At 38.9% G+C, this 17,522-nt stretch overlaps 1 protein-coding gene across 2 annotated transcripts in view; it reads left to right on the forward strand.

Annotated features, from left to right (window-relative positions):
• DENND5B (DENN domain containing 5B) overlaps positions 1–17,522 on the forward strand; it is a 182,814-nt gene that overhangs the window by 129,933 nt on the left and 35,359 nt on the right. For both annotated transcript variants that reach the window (XM_025879559.2, XM_025879560.2), the window contains 4 exons: positions 6,174–6,267; positions 10,282–10,413; positions 12,339–12,491; positions 13,594–13,672. In XM_025879559.2, the coding sequence (XP_025735344.1) occupies positions 6,174–6,267; positions 10,282–10,413; positions 12,339–12,491; positions 13,594–13,672 (458 nt within the window). The remainder of the gene's footprint in view (positions 1–6,173; positions 6,268–10,281; positions 10,414–12,338; positions 12,492–13,593; positions 13,673–17,522) is intronic.

Genomic DNA, 17,522 nt, shown 5'->3' on the forward strand with positions numbered 1-17,522 from the left:
CCATTTTCCTAGATGAAGGTGTTCCTTTAAATGTTTCTTAAATGTGTTAGAATAATTGATTCATTTAGTTCCAAATGTGAGAAAGCTGTAGTGTAGCAAACACATCAAAAGGGAAAAAGTGGTGTGTATGGATTAGGATTAAGGAAAACAGTTACAGTACCATTTACATTGCTGCTGCTTTTCCTTTCAGAGTCTAGTATTTATCATCATAAATATATACCCCTTAACAGTTCAGTCAGAAAACTTAGGAATGTTCATCAGTGCATCAAAGTAATTATTCTTTCCTTTTTTCTGCTTCCAAATATACCTTTCCTGCCAGTGGAGCCTTCTCCATGCCAAGAGGGGGGTGGTTATGGAGTTGATCTGCTGATAATAATAGCTAATATTAAGCTGATTCTACACTGCCTTCTCTGCTGACTGCACTGAGTACATTTTAGCTCCTTCTTACAAGCATATCCTTATATATAAAACCTATATTGTTTTACCCATTTTATGAATGAGGTTCAGAGAGATTCAACAACTTGCTCCAAGATCACATAGCTAGGAAGTGGTGCAACTAAGATTCAAACCTAGCTCTGCTGATTCGGGGGCTCAAGCCCTTAACTGTTAAACCACATATACATACTATCTGGCTCAGTTACTTCAGAAATTTTGGATTTGGAAACTGTGCTTTGGTAGCCCCCAGGAAATTTTGAATAGCCTAAAATATTGAACATAAATGTGTACTATGAGAAAGAGATAAGTACCAAAAATTTTGTAATACATAGTTTCACAAATCATCTGAAAGAAAACATCATACTTTTAAGCCACCTTAATATAACTTACTTAGTTTGGGCCATTTAGGTCAAAAGGCATAATTCTTTTTTTTTTTTTATTCCCTTCATTGATTCTCTAGTTGCTTTCTGAAAATTCAGGTGGCTCAGTGCCACTTCGGTTTTGTGTCTCCAGTGTGACAAGATCATCCACAATGAAAGAGCCCTCAGATACCTCACTTCTGCCTTAAACTGGACTCTGTTAAAAGGGTTGGCCCCAAAGAAGATAGAATAATACTCTGAGGAGCAAGATAGATTTGTAGGCACCATCTTCCCAAGTGAAGAACTACATGAAGCAATGGTTGAAGTCAAATAGCCTAACCCTGAAGACAGTGGCATTATTATGTGTTGGTAGGAGTCTTGAGCTTGAATTACTGGCAGAGTTAGGAGTGGAACTCAGGTCCCCTTACTCCAGGTACCATGTTCATGATGTCTCATTCATAAAGCCTGGAGGTCTGGAAAATTTTCATCCCAGTACCATTTACATAGTTGGAAAAGGAGTGCAATGCAGTAAAGTAAAAGAATTATGTCAGTGGAGCACGAGACTCTGGAAGAGATATTAAACATTATGGGGGTTCAAACTTTCCAGATGATTGTCCTAGATGTTCTGATTTTTCAGAAATGAATGAGAATTTTCCATCAGAATAGACTAGTCATCAGTTTACCTATTTTTCCTATGTTTGTAAAGTATCCTAATTGTTTGAATTATTTCATCCTAGTAGACTATAAATCTAAGTAGTTTTTATTTCCTCTTTAATAGCATTAGTTTACTCATTCATTCATTTGGCAAATATTTATGGAACCCTGATTGTATGTGAGGCAGTGTCCTGTTCACTGGGAGTTTAGCAATGAACAAAACAACAAAAGGAGGAGGAGGAGGAAACAAAGAAACTTAATATGTAAAATAAGTAACCTATCAGTGATGAGATTTGTGAAGAAAAATAAAGCAGAAAAGGGAAGTAAGGAGCATTAAGGAGGGAAGATTTCAACTTTAAATTTTCCTGCCTTGGGCGCCTGGGTGGCTCAGATCGTTAAGCGTCTGCCTTCGGCTCAGGTCATGATCTCAGGGTCCTGGGATCGAGTCCCGCATCGGGCTCCCTGCTCAGCAGGAAGTCTGCTTCTCCCTCTGCCTGCCACTCCCCCTGCTTGTGCTCTCCCTCTCCCTCTCTCTGGCAAATAAATAAATAAATATAAATAAATAAATAAATTTTCCTGCCTTGTTTTCTTGCTTTTAATCTCGTACATAACCCCAAGGTCTCTTATTTCCAGACTGAGCCCCAAGTATTACATTTTCAGGTAGATTTTAGTCTGAAAGAAAGATCTAAGAACTCATTGCAGGATAAGGAGATACATAACCATGCCTCTGCAAATGGCTGATCAACTATTAGAATTTCATATGCTGCTTACAAAGCAAAAGCAAATAAGCAGTCATTAGGATTTTAGCAAATGTGATCATCTTTGATAAAAAATATGCTTAGTAAATGAGATTTAATAATAAAAAGAAGAAAGTAATTCCTTAACAAGACCAGGAATGTGTAGACTTCATAGTAATTTTCTTAAGCAGATGATCATATCCCTGTTTTGAAAATAAAATAGGGCATTTTGTCTCACAGCAATGTATAGTGAGATGCTAGGTATATCATGTAAGTTAAAATTTATCCTTTTCTTTACCTAAAGCCTTTTCCACTTTGCCTGCGAAGGGAATTATTCTGCCGTTTGTATTCTCCTTTTCTTTATTCATTATATAATAAGTTCATTAGGGCACCTGGGTGGCTCAGTCGTTAAGCATCTGTCTGCCTTCAGCTCAGGTCATGATCCCAGGGTCCTGGGATCAAGTCCCACATTGTGCTCCCTGCTCAGTGGGGAGCCTGCTTCTCCCTCTCCCACTCCCCCTGCTTGTGTTCCTGCTCTTGCTATCTCTTTCTCTGTTAAATAAATAAAATCTAAAAAAAAAAAATAAGTTCATTAGCTGGTATTTTAGTCTATTTCCTATCTTTACTATTTATTTGAACCTACCCTGTCCAGTAACCCTAATTTACTGTCTCTCACTGACCTTTCTTGCTACAGAGCTATTTCTAAGGCCTGTACATTTTGTTTGTTACTTATATTTCCCTGTTGTTTATTATATAAATTTATCAGCTGGTGTTTATATTCTGCTTCAAAGTCGTTAAAAGAAAAACAATATCCATGACACTGTTGAAGATGTTAAGACAGACTTTAGTCAAGGGGGGCCATGTAGGGACCATTGCAGTGGGAGAAAGATTGAACTCTATTCCATATACAATGTGGATAAATAGGAATTTATAATCAAGTAGCAGAGTGGAGAGAAAATTACTAAGAGGAAACATCAGAGGTAGGGGGGAGGATTTTGACTAAACCAACCTAATAAGATCTTGCTGAAGGTAGGGCTGGGTGATCAGACATCTGGAGGGTGATGGATGATGTAGAAGCTGATCAGATACGGAGAATGATCATGTGCCGAGGATGGTGGGGCAGGGAGGTTACAGCTGAACTGACTTAACAAGGTTCTTGTTAAAACTAGATTTTATAAGGAAGTGCACAGATGGACCTAGGAGAAGGTTCAGGAGCCTAACTAAAGTTTGATCAAGCAAAGAATCTTTGTCTGTCTTAATATGCTTTTTTCTGGATCTTCTTTCTCAGTCACCCTAGTTCTCTTTGTATCCTTTTTACAGTCTTACTTTGATCCTTTGCTATTGGGAAAGTTCCAAGGATTCTACTTCAAAGATCTATCACTAGGATTTTGCACTTTTTGTCCCAATATAAGCCTATTTTTCTTAACTATTTAAGAGGGACTACCTTGCTATCATTTTTATCATAATTATTCAGTGTTCCTCTAAATGGCAGACTGAAATGAGATGATTCAGAAACGTGAAACCAGAGGCATGCATAAATTATTTTTAAAAAGCAACAGAAGAAGCCACATTCTCATTTTAAGCTTTTTGTAAATTGCATGTTTTATTAAATAAAAAATTAAAAATAATTAACTGGCAGTAATACAGTATGACTTTTCCTGAATGGCAAAAGCATAAATTCATTTTTTAAATTGTATATAGCTCTGTGCTGTCAAGGATATATTCAAGAGAAGATACTCTTAGAAAAGTGTGGTGAATACATAGTCATGTGGATAATAAGTCAAGATCTGGGGGAAAAAATTTTTTTTAAGATTTTATTTATTTATTTGACAGAGACATAGCGAGAGAGGGAACACACGCAGGGGGAATGGTAGAGGGAGAAGCAGGCTTCCCGCTGAGCAGGGTGCCTGATGCAGGGCTCGATCCCAGGACCCTGGGATCATGACCTGAGCTGAAGGCAGACGCCTAACAATTGAGCCACGCAGGCGCTCAAGATCTGAAAAATTTTTTTAAATAGTTTGATATAAAATAATATATGCTTATTAGAAAATTTAGAATATTTGAAAGTGATAGGGTAAATTTTAAACACCCATAATGCCATCACCATGAGATGTTAACATTTGCTGTTAGGCTCTTCCATTGCATGGATCCTGGTGTGCATGTCCACACTTTTTTAAACAAAATTAGCAGGGCGCACAGGGGCCTGTGCCTAAACAAAATTAGCAGGCCTAGCAGGGCACCTGGGTGGTACAGTCAGTTAAGCATCCAACTCTTGTTTTCAGCTCAAGTCTTGATCTCAGAGTCATGCGATCAAGCCCCGCACTGGACTCTGTGCTCAGCGCGGAGTCTACTTGAGATTCTCTCTCTCTCCCTCTCTTCCCCTCCCACTCATGCTCTTTCCCTATCTCCCTATCTCTCTATCTCTCAAATAAATAAATAAATAAATCTTAAAAAAGCAAACAGCTGACAGACATGATACCAGCCCTTCAAGAGTTTATTAGAGTAGAGAGAATTTTGTAGAAAATAGAGATAAGCGCTTATAATAGACTGTGACGAGTAATAAAATTGGGGAGTGGAAGAGGGGTAGACAGTTTAGATTTGGAGGAATCAAAGAACACTTTCAGTGTAGCATTAAAGCTATCTGAAAGAAGAATAGAAATCAGGAGGAAACGTCATGGACAAAGGTGCAAAGGTGACAGAACTTGACCCCACTGGAAATACTGACATAGTTGAAACTAGCTGGTTGTAAAGTAGTACTAAGTGTAGCAGAGAGTTTGGGTAAGCTAAGAATTGAATGATAGCCCTGGATATGGCAGTTAGGGATATAAATGGCATCAAGAGCATTACTGGGGCGGGGGGGCGCCCTTTAATTTAATACACCTAAAATCAGACGGTTAAGTGTCTGCCTTAGGCTCAGGTCATGATGGGATCGAGCCCCGCATCGGGCTTCCTGCTCAGCGGGAAGTCTGCTTCTCTCTCTCCCTCTGCCTGCTGCTTCCCCCGCTTATACACTCTCTCTCTCTCTGTCAAAAATAAAATCTTCCAAAAAAAAAAAATATATATATATATATATATATATTTAAGAGCATTGCCGGGGAAGCTGATTTGAGGTAAACTACAGATCCAAAGGTAAACAAGTGGAGGCCTTACATGTCATGTTTTCTTTTTAAGAATTCTTTCATGAGGAGAGTGAAGAAAGAAACTTAACTATAACTGTAGAGGGTCAGGAAAGAGACCAGCGTGCTTGTAAGCTGAAGGGAAATACTTAGTTGAGAGAGAAAAATCGGAGATAAAGAAAAAGAGATGACTAGTGCAGCCTGTTGAAGAAGTCAAGAGAGAATTGGTCAGGGAGTTTCTTCCAGGTGGCAGAATTAATTTTGAGCCATGGCCAATATATTTTATACTTTGGGATTAAAAGAAAGATGAGGTGTCTGTATATACATCATTTCAGTAGAGGACAGGAAGAAGGAGTCAAGGATGGGTCATCAGTCGAGGGGAGGCACTTGATTTGAAACAGTTTTTGAGGGTAATGGGAGAGAGTTGATGAAGGGCAGGTAAAGTGATTCATGAGGAGTCAGGCAGAAATCAAGAACTAGTCCCACGTAAATAGGAGAATAGAGAAGTAAGGGGATGGAATTCATCTAGGGTTTGGGGCTCTGCTGGACAGTAAAGTGAGAGGGAGAGGATCATTATGAGGAGATACTGTGTGTTTTTTAACCTCAGTTTTTAAAAAAGTATTGATTGTAGTGATGGTTACATGTCTCTGAATATAAAAACCACTAAATTGTATGCTTTAAATGGGTGAATTGTATGGTATTTAATTATATTACAATAAAGCTTTCTGTATTTAAAGAATTGATTGAAAAATAAGTAATCTTTTGTCTTTAAGAATACATTTTTTCTGTTTTAAAAATAAGTTATCACATTTTTTTGTTTGTTTCGTTTTTTGTCTTAACCCGCACCTTCTTGGGTATGGCTCCTTTTCCAGTCGCTGGGTAAGTCGGAGTGCCACGGCGCAGCGCAGGAAAGACCGCCTTCGCCAACACTCGGAGCACATTGGATTGGACAATGACCTGCGGGAGGTATGTGGGCTGCCTTCCCAGGATGCCTTACTCAACCCAGCAGTTGTCGCTGTGCAGGTTCTTCAGCATTCTTTTACAAAATGGCTCAGTTTTATTTTAAAATAGTAATCCCTTTGTACTGACTTACATCAGAAAACACCTTTTTCCCCCCATTTTTGTAATTTTAATACACCTAAAATCAGGCTCTAAAACAAATCTCCCTGTGTACAAGTAAAGGCTAAGTTTAGTATAAATTTTTATTCAGTATGTCTCCTATAGAGAAAAAAATATACAAGAAACAGACTTTTTAAGTTTCAGGCATAAACTTAGTAAGTAAAGATGTATTTGCTTGTGCTTTATCCTTGGCTTGCTGACACCATTTTATAAAGTGTTTAGAAATTATTTTTGAATTAAGATCCTTATGCTTTAGTTGTACTACTTGAAAATAAAACCATAATTATACATTTGAATAATTGTTAAGTTTTGACTATTGTGATCAAAGAAGAATGCAGTCAGAAGATCTGTTAACTATTTTCTAAACTCAGATGTGTAGAAATAAAGCAGAAAACATCATTCCAAATACATATTGCTTTTCTGTTAAAATGTTCATACATTTATGATTTTAAACATTTTCTTAAAAACCGAAGCACAATCTGTCTAGTGCTTTTCTTTGTGCTACCATATTTTCTTCTCTCCCCTTCTCCTGTGACTTTATCATATGCATGCATGTTTTGCTTGTCTCTTTCTCCCTATCCTTTTCTTTTTTGCTTTTCTGTCATTGGCACTCTCCATCCTCTTAGCCTTCCGGGGAACTTGTGGTCTGTCAGAACTCCATGGCATTCTGGGAGTGGGATCAGGGTCCACCTCCTCCTGCACGACTTCCTAAAAAATCCTTCTCTGAGTGCTGCCTGGTATGTTCTTTGCCTGAAAGTGCTTTGCAGATGTTCCTGAGTCTTGTCTCTGGTGTTCCTTGAATTACCCACATGCGTGTGTGCACGTAGCTCTAGAATGCCCCACATCACCTTGTGACGTGAATTGTCAGCCTCTCCACTTGGCTCTCCACTTCCTCTTGTGTCTGTTAACTTTTCCTGGTGGTGTGTGCTAACACAGGTAATTCTATACTGTTGGCAGGTAAAACTGATCACTGGAATTCCTAATTAGTGGTATTTTGGCAGGTGAGGGGTGGGGGGAGTTGTAGCGGGGCCAGAGACGTAGCACATTGTTGTTCTTCCAAGGGAGAAATGTATTAAATGGTCAAAGTCCCTTTTATTTAAGCATTTTGCAGAGATAAATAATTCATTTTGAACAGATTTTCTTTTCTTTTCTTGCTGGTTTTTATCTCCACGTGTTTTAATGAGCCCTTCCTGATCTGTTTTTTGGGGGTTTGTTGTTGTTGTTTTGGTTTGGGTTTTTTTATTGTTTTTAGTTTGAAATTTATTTCCTTTATTCATGGTCTGTATTTTACGTGGTCAGAAAATGAGGTCATCAGTATAGGATCTTAGTTCTAAGAGGCACCTTTGAGGTCCCCTTGTCTAACATAACATGAAGTCCAAGAGACTTGCCCAAAGTTAAATGGACACACAAAGGCAGAGCTGGGCCTATAGTACCAGCCAAACTGGTACTCTTCCCAGTACCCCCTGGATACCAGGTTGCAGACAACAGCTACTCACCTGAGGGCAAGAGTAACTTAGGACTCCTGGTTTGTTGTTTTTGGCTTTGACAGAAATGAAAAAGAGCATGGTAGAAATCTCAGAAGAAATCTGGGGTCACTTCCTTCTAGTAGTGAAATGGACTTTCTTACAAAAACATTCCTTGTGAAAGGTTTCTCTTTCTTCTCCATTTTTTACCTTAAAATACACCTTTTCCTCCTGCTACCCCAAAGAAAATTACATTTTTATCATCACTTGTTTACTGTAAAGGCAAGCCTTCTATTTTTGCAATATACAGAGGCAACATCACTTCTTGCTGTAAGGAAGGGCCTCATTCCCCCCCACCCATATCCTTTATGTGTATGTGCAAGGAATGTTGCTCATTCCATGGCTTCAGCAGAGCTGCCCAGGAGGAGACTTGGCCCTATGGAGTTTACTCTTGGCTAATAATTGTATTGCCCTATATGTGATGTGCTGTGTGCTTGGTAAATATGACTGAAGAATAGCTCCATTCTAGCTTGTTTTCATTTATAAAATAGAACCATAAACTTTAACAGTGCTTAAATTCCTAATCTAGTTATGGACTTAAAAGTCTAATTATTCATATATTTCAGAAAAAAAGAGAAATACCAAGACCTATTTGTAGCCTCTTGCCCATGTTTCTCACTCTTCTTCTAGCCAGTGTGTTTCTTCCTAAGCTAAATTGGATCCTTCCCTCTTCTTGAGAACTGAGTCCTGCCTTTGCACAGATCCTAAAGGTCGAGGAACTTGAGGCTGGGGAGAAACAATCCCTTCAACATTTGACAGCTAACATTTGTTTTTACCAGCCTTTTGTCCCTGATTTGTAATATTCCAGATAATATCTGTACCACCTGAAATGTTAGGAAATGCAGGTGTTATAATTCCCAGATAGGATCTCTGCCTTATATCTCAGGTTGGTTTTTCTGAAGCTTTTCTTTCCCTGCTTTTTATTTACTTGAAAACTAACTTTCAGGATGTTTTGTTAGACCTTATTACACTTAATTTCCCCAGGGGTGATAGTTATCTTTCATTCTCAATTTTCCCTGTTTCTTTGACCCTCTAAAAGAGATTTGAAGTGAAAGATGCATATGCAAATACTATGGGCACTAAATTCTTGCAGCGTTCATTTTTTAAAAATCTGTCCTTAAAATGATTGCACTGGAAAGGAAACAGATTATTTTGTTTATGTAGTAGCAGGTAAACTGATCAGTTGAATCTCTAATCAGTGGGAATTTTTAGAAATTTGTACAAGATTTAGCAGATTATTTTTCTTCCAAAGGGGAAATATTTTAAATGTACAAACTCCCTTTTATTTAAAGAATGTAAAGGATTTTACACATTTTCCCTTGTAACATCAAATTCTTCCCTTGAGATAGTAAAGATAGATTTCACATATGTGCCTGTGGGAGGATGTGCTGGCTCACAATCTCTCTCTCCCCTCAACAAACTGCGCTAGTTTTACTATATAACTTAGAGTAGTTATTCTCTAAATATGGCCCTAAGACACTTGGACTTTTTGGAGATTCTGCCCTGTGGTCCTGACGCAAACAAACTGTCTGGATGAGCTTTTGCAGGTGGCACAGAAAGAAGAGAGACAACAGGTGTCCTGTGGTAATCACCTAGAGTGATTTTTTTTTTTTTTTCCTGGACATTCACTAACTAAAGCTCAAGAGCAGTGGACTGGGTTTCTGACTTTCTGGGTTTCTCTCTGAGCCATCACTATCTCTGAAAGTAATATAATGTCCCCACTCTCTCTTGATTGTGGAACAAGGCAAGGGGGGGAATGTAGCAAACATGTTCAGAGTGAGTTTGCAGTCTATTGCCCATTTTACAAATAAGCAAATAGGCCTGAGTTTATAAAATTAGTTGCAGCCAGATTCTAGAGCTCCTGATTTTACTGTTATAATTTGATTAGAGCAAAGGGTTGCTTTGGAGAGCTCTAAGAGGCTAACAGTATGTTAAGTCTCTTGATCTGTGGGGAGAGGAGGAAACAGTGGTTCTTGCGGAACCTTGGATTAGTAATCCAGAAACCCCAACTTTTTTCATCCCTATCATGATCCTGACTGATCACAACCCTGGGTATTCCCAATAAAAAGATTAAACTAGGTGAGCTCCATCTTATTATGAATGTGTTTTAACCTGACACGATTTCTGTTGCCCTCATTTCCACAGACATTAACGACTGGGGGGTGGGGGAACACGAGTGTTCTCTGCCTATTGGTGGCGCTAAAACTTGAATTGCTACTGCATGAGTACATTTACAGCCTTTTCTGCATCTTGTTTTTCCTCACTTGTTTGTGTAATGTTAAGAAAGTCGTAAGACTATCTGATGTTTATATATTAAAAAATACTCTTTAATTTTTAGAAATATATGCAAGAGGCACGAAGTTTAGGAAAAAACCTGAGGCAGCCCAAACTGTCAGACCTCTCTCCTGCAGTGATTGCACAGACCAACTGCAAATTTGTAGAAGGCTTATTGAAAGAATGTAGAATGAAGGTATGTGTTACTCACTGATGTGAGACAGTGTGCACTCAATTCCCATTTGAGCCTGTAGCTTTGCTAGAAGACAACTTTTACTGGGGCATGAACCTCATGTGCTCTTTACTGAGCTCATGAACCTTCATGGGTTCTCTGTTGCCCACAGAATCAGTGACGTGGGAGCCCTGCACAGTTTTTCTCACCTTTTCAGCCATTGCTGTCTTCCTCTAAAACATGAACAGATATTAAGCCAGTCAAAAGTTGTGGGGCACCTGGCTGCCTGAGTTGGTAGAGCATGCGACTCTTTGGGCTTTTTCTGTTTGTTTGGTTTGGGTTTTTTTTAGAGAGAGTGAGGGGAGGGGCAGAGGGAAAGAATCTTCAAGCAGACTTCTCACTGAACGCAGAGCCCAACACGGGGCTCGATTTCATGACCCTGAGATCATGACCTGAGCTGAAGTCAAGAGTTGGACACTTAACTGACTGAGCCACCCAGGCACCTGGAGCATTTGACTCTTAATCTCAGGGTCATGAATTCAAGCCCCATGTTGGATGTGGAGCCTACTTGAAAAAATAAAAAAGTGTGCAGGAATGTGGTCATTTTATATGAAAAGCAACACATTTTTTGTATAGAACCTTGTCCATGCCCATACATGTATGTATACCCATAAGGAAGAAGACCTTAGCTGTGTTGTAGGTTTATGTATATTACACACTAGTCTCTTCTTAGATACCATGTTTATCAAAGGTAGTAATACACATCGACAAAATTCAGGACATCATTTTAGCCAGTAATTTCATTCTTTTATTTGACAGTCATTTCTTGAGTACCTTCTGTGTGTATTCAATAAATGTACTATTTTCAGCATCAGCATACAGTGTTGAATCAGAGACAAGGTCCCCACCTAAAGGGACTATAGTCTCTCTCTCTTTACATTTTATAAATGCAGCTAAGACTGCTGTAAATTACTTACTTGAAACTGATTTCCATTTCCCTTCCATTTTCTGGTGCATACTCATGAGCAGAGACAAGATAAAAGAGGCCCGGTTCACTCACAAATTAGGGAGTTCTGAAAAAATTTAGAGCTGCCTGTTTGTGTTGTGTTTTTTGCTTAAGTGCAATCAAAACTAACTGCAGATATCTTCAGTATGCCAAGATGCAGGGGCAGTGGAGGGTTAGTTGTGGTGGCAGGATGGGTTTCAGATTCTTACAGTACGTTTTCCGGGTCTGGTGCAATTCCCCAGTGTTACTCAAGTTAGTAATCTGGAAATTGTCAATCATAAGTATTTACATGGGGATACTTTAGTATTTTGGGGGGGTGCCTGGGTGGCTCAGTTGGTTAAGCCACTGCCTTCGGCTCAGGTCATGATCCCAGGATACTGGGATCGAGTCCCACATTGGGCTCCCCCTGCGCTGCAGGGAGCCTGCTTCTTCCTCTCCCTCTCCCTGCCACTCCCCCTGCTTGTGTTCTCCCTCTCTCTGTCAAATAAATAAATAAAATCTTTAAAAATAATAATAAAATAAAATAGTATTGTGTGGAGGCAAAATAAATATATATAGAGAGAGAGAGAGAGAGAGATAAAATAGTATTATAATCTCCTTCCAGTGACCCCCTATTTATCTGACAAAATACTCAAAAGCATATGTGATATTACTGCAGTTAGTTGACCAAAGAGATTAAGACACTTTTCCCAAAGTAATAAAAGTCTACAATTAGAAGTATAATGAAGAGGGGACACCTGGCTTGCTCAGTTCATGGTGTGTGACATTTGATCTTGGGGTTGTACAGGGTTCGAGTGTTAGGTGTAAAGATTACTTAAAAATAAAATCTTTAAAAAATAATAATAATAATGAAGGGAACCCAGGTCTCTGATCTAGTAGTTGACTTGTTGGTCTTTGGCTTCATTGCGGGGATAACACCTGTGACCACACATGATGCTTTCAGACAAAGCGCATGTTAGTGGAGAAGATGGGACATGAAGCAGTGGAACTGGGCCATGGAGAAGCAAACATAACCGGCTTGGAAGAGAACACCTTGATCGCCAGCCTCTGTGACCTACTGGAAAGGATATGGAGCCACGGCTTGCAGATCAAGCAGGTAATAGTCTCAGGAGGTCCTGGTGATGTGGCTGGTAAGGAACCCTGTCAAGAAATGTAACGAGGGGCACTTGGGTGGCTCAGTCGGTTGAGCTTCCAACTCTTGATTTTGGCTCAGGTCATGATCTTAGTGTCATGAGATCAAGCCCCGCGTTAGGCTCTGTGGCTCAGTACAGAGTCAGCTTGAGTTTCTCTCTCCCTCTTCTTTTGTCCCTCTCTCCCACGCTGTCTTCCTCTCTCTCTAATAAATAAATAAATATTTAAAAAAAAAAAGGAATAAAAAAATGAACAAGGAGAAAAAGATGAAAAATTAAAGGATATGTTCCTTTGTCACAGGATGACTAGAAATGCACCACCGGCTTTTTAATTCCAGAAAAAGAAAATAAAACCCATGATTAAGAGGTGGTTTGGGGCTCTTTCCTGGTAAACAGGAAAGGATAAAACATCACGTTTACTGCAGAGGTTATATCCCATTGAGTCCATTAAGTGTCTGCTTTCGTCACTGTCCAGGAAAAAACTCTTTTAGCCAGAATTAACAGTTCTTTACCTTTTTATGTCATGTAGTTATTCAGGGTGGAAAAAATCAAATGGTTTCTTTGCTTTTGTCCCTCTTATCTCCTGTTCTGATTTTTTTTCCCCCTCTTGTCGACATATTCTTCCTTCCTCCCCTTTTCCCTTTCTCCTCTGGCTCCAGTTGTCTTCCCTAGCTGCCATCCCATACATCCAAACATATTTTGCCTGTAAGTGTACAAAAATACATTCTTTGCTGCTAGAGCCTTTTAATTCTGTGGTTTCCAGTGTGGCCAGTGTAGACAGTCCTAATTACATACAACGAAGTAACACCTGAACTGAAGTGAGAAGTCTCCACACCTGTACTTCTGGCCTTTTGTTTAGCTGCCCTTCCCGGGCTGTTGCTAATCTTTTCGGTGAGGCAACGGAAGACCCTCATTTCACATGGAGTGAGTTGCTCAGAATATCACACAGCTGGAATGGATATCTCCAAACTTCAAAATGACCATTTAGATGTGAATGGTTTTGATGAGAAATTATTTTTTGATTATTTCTTATAAAATGAAAAACTTTTTTATACCTTGTAATTTCAGGGGAAGTCAGCTTTGTGGTCACATTTAATTCAGTTTCAGGACAGAGAAGAGAAGCAAGAGCACCTTGCAGAATCGCCAGGTGAGAGTTCATTGGTTTGTTTCTGCAGAACTGGCAGCATTAGACTATGTGAAGAATCAATACCATATGGCTTTGTCTTTACCTCTCTCTCAGGCTGAAACTTACCCACCTTGCCAGTAGTGGGATAAAGTAGAAGAAGCAAAATTACTTACTAGCTGTGAGATCTGGGAAAAGATCTTGGTCACTTGACCTTTCTGATCTTCAGCTTCCTCATCCATAAGACAGGGAAAATAATGTTAAGCTATGTAAAACTATAATGTTGATTAAGTAAGATAACGTGGAAACCCCTAATGAATTATAAAGGATCATACAAGTATACCTTACTCTGGCCACTGTTAGGGTGTAGTGCATACTGGTTTTTTTTTCCTTAAGCTTTATAACCATCATTAATAATCTCTCCCAGAAAAAAAAATCTATATATGTCTCAAAAGTCTTCATGAGTCAGATTTTTCAATTTAAAGCAAGACACCACGTGTTAGAAGTGTTATTATACTTTAGCTAATTAGAGTTATGTAGGGTTCCTAGATGTTTTGCCTTATATGTATTTTTCTTTATGTAAAATAACCATCTATTTCACAAAAAGTAGTAGTAATGGTAGAAAGTTAGTAGATATAAAATGTTTTATACTGAATCAGCAATTTGGGAACCTTTTCTAAAATTACGGATTTTAGACATTCAGAAATTTTTTTAAAAACTCATAAGCCAACCACCAGCTAAGGAAGCATTGCAAATATGATTGAAGCATACCCTACTTCCATTCCCCTCATTGCAGTACTACCCTAAATGTGGTGTTTATTCTTGGAAACCTAGTTTTTTGTTTGTTTATTTGTTTTTAATAATTTTTATTGTTATGTTAATCACCATACATTACATCATTAGTTTTTGATTTGGAAACCTAGTTTTTAAAGGTATTTACTGAGACAGCTAGGAATATGAATTTGATAGTGCATTAACCAAAAGCTCCACTAAATAGAATGTCAAAGTTCTCATGTCCCAAGATGTAACTATATTTCTAAAGATTAAGATCAAGTTTAAAAGCATTCTCTAGTATCCATCTCCTTTGCTCCTTTTTCTGTTGAAAAAAGTAAAAATGCATTGGTGTTTGCCCTGAAACTATCTCTAACACTTAGCTGTGTTCATAGAAAATTTAGCTGTTCAGATCATAAGACCATAACCCAGATAGTTTACCCTAATTAGAAAAAATAAATTTCTAGGAAGAAATAGCCATTTGTAGGATGAAACGTTGGAAAATCGAGCTCGATTAAGTAAGGCAGGGAGATTGGGGATATTTGGCCCTTTTGCCAAATGTGGCATGCAAGCATGTCCAGCTGTCTGGTCAAGTGTTGGGTAGTTGAGGTGGCAGTCAGAGACTCAGCTGCTTTATTAGTCAGGGGGACCAGCAAAACTCAGAAGTCAAGGCTAAGAAGTATCAAATGTGGCAAAGCCTCATACAGTGAACACACACACAAAGTATGAACATAGGCTAAATATTTTACTGATCCTAAGTAGGATTAATGTAAGCCATGTAGCTTTTGAAATCAAATTTACTGTCTGTTAGGAAGGGTGGATTTTACTATAAATAATGCTCTAACACTTCTGATACTTCAGCCCACAATTTTAAAATATGACAGTGTGAAATATATATAAAAACATTAGCTTAAAAATATTTCATTATTGAGAAGCAGTGTGTTCTAATTATATAGAAATTAGCAGTTTATTGACTTTTCTGCTTTTAAATCTGGGTGGGTTTTTTTTTTTCCCCAAAAAAATACTTCTGTTTACCAACTGTTAAGCATCCTAATTAATGGCAGTAAACAGTCTGCATTTTCATAACAAGGAGAGATCCTCTGTGTACTTAGAAATTCACAGTATGTTTGAACACTGCTGTTACTAGCATTGAGCCAGGATGAGTCTCTATGATGGATCATTACTATTCTTTCCAAAGCAACACAAAACAGGAGTCAGAGATATTTTAAAGGTTGTAGAAGAATGGAAAAAGTCTGTCTTAACAAGAAGGTCATAGGGTAGATTATCTTAATTTTTTTAAATAGATTCTATTTTTTAGAGCAGTTTTAGGTTCATGGCAATATTGAGCAGCAATACAGAGATTTCCCATATACTCTCCACCCCCACATATGCATAGTCTCCCTCATTATCAGCATCCCCTACCAGAGTGGTACATTTCTTATAGTTGATGAACCTACGTTGACACATCATTACCCAGAGTCCATAGTTTACATTAGGGTTCACTCTTGGTTGTACCTTCTGTGGGTTTAAACAAATGTATAGTGACATGGATTGACCATTATAGCATCAGATAGTGTTACCACCCTAATAATATTCTCTGTGCTCCACTTACTTATCCGTCTCTTTCCCCTAATCGCTGGCAACTACTGGCCTTTTTTTTTTTTTAAGATTTTATTTATTTATTTGAGAGAGAATGAGAGAGAGCACATGAGAGGGGTTAGGGTCAGAAGGAGAAGCAGACTCCCCGCTGAGCAGGGAGCCCGATGTGGGACTCGATCCCGGGACTCCAGGATCATGACCTGAGCCGAAGGCAGTCGCTTAACCAACTGGGCCACCCAGGCGCCTGACTACTGGCCTTTTTACTATATCCATAGTTTGCCGTTTCCAGAATGTCATATAGTTAAGAGTCATGTAGTATGTAGCCTTTCCAGATTGGCTTCTTTCACTTAGTAATATGCATTTAAGTTTCCTCCATGTCTTTCAGACTGTCTTAACTTTGACCAAGTCACCGCACCTAGTAGGCTAGTTCGAAGTCCTATTGCAGAGACAGGATCTCAGAATGCAATTGACCCTAGAAAGAAGACTGTTCTTGACATATTACCCAAAAGTTTCTGCCTTTAAAAATGTTGGCCAGCTTAAACATAGGTGGTGTTCTTAAACCTTGCATCTTTGGACAAGGTTCCACTAAGCTTTAAATGGATTTTTAAATCAGTCGGCAAGGAGTGGAGTAGGATGCAGGAGGGGGTGGAAATACTGCTTTTAAATGGTTATTCTGGGTCTAGCCTTAGAATTTTGAGAGACTCTTCAATTATCTTCTTCAAAATTTTTCTGTTAGAGGGGCACCTGGGTGGCTCAGTCAGTTAAGCGTCTGCCTTCAGCTCAGGTCGTGATCCTGGGGTCCTGGGATCGAGTCCCACATCGGGCTCCCTGCTCCGCGGGAAGCCTGCTTCTCCCTCTGCTCCTCCCCCCCATATGCTCGCTTGTGTGCTCTCTTTGTCTCTCTCAAATAAAATCTTAAAACAATTTTTTGCTATTGGGGTGCCTAGCAATCAGTAGAGCATGCAGCTCTTGCTCTTGGGGTCCTGAGTTCAAGCCCCACATTAGGCATAGAACTCACTTTAAAAAAGGTTTTTCTTTACTTACTTGCCTGCAGACTGTAGATGGTATAAAAACAATGCGTACAGTCTCTGTGCTCTGCAGACTTCCTGCCCATGTAGCAGCTTTGATTCAGGCAGATATACAAAAAGAATTCCTGTGGCTAAATATTAAATCCACAAGTGTTTATGTTGAAGGAGAAAGTGGCCTGTTAACATTTGAGTGTATTAAAATAAGAAATAGGAATATATGTATACATTTAAATCGTGTATAAGTTTCTCTTCTGGAGTAGACTTCATGGAGACCTTAGAGTTTAGCTCTCTAGGTGAAAAGTATGGCTTCACTCATTAACTGCTTTCTGCTCACAGGCTTCTGAACTGTTCCCTCCAAAAGTCACTAATAAATTACTGTATTGGTTTCCTGGGGCTGCTGTAATGAAGTACCACAGACTGGGTGGCTTACACAACAACTGTCTCATGGTTCTGGAAGCTAGAAGTCCACAGTCAAG

The sequence above is a fragment of the Callorhinus ursinus genome, unplaced genomic scaffold (assembly GCF_003265705.2).
Source record: "Callorhinus ursinus isolate GAN/ISIS: 27379988/994484 unplaced genomic scaffold, GSC_fseal_2.0 scaffold27, whole genome shotgun sequence".
In the NCBI taxonomy this organism is placed as follows: domain Eukaryota; kingdom Metazoa; phylum Chordata; class Mammalia; order Carnivora; family Otariidae; genus Callorhinus; species Callorhinus ursinus.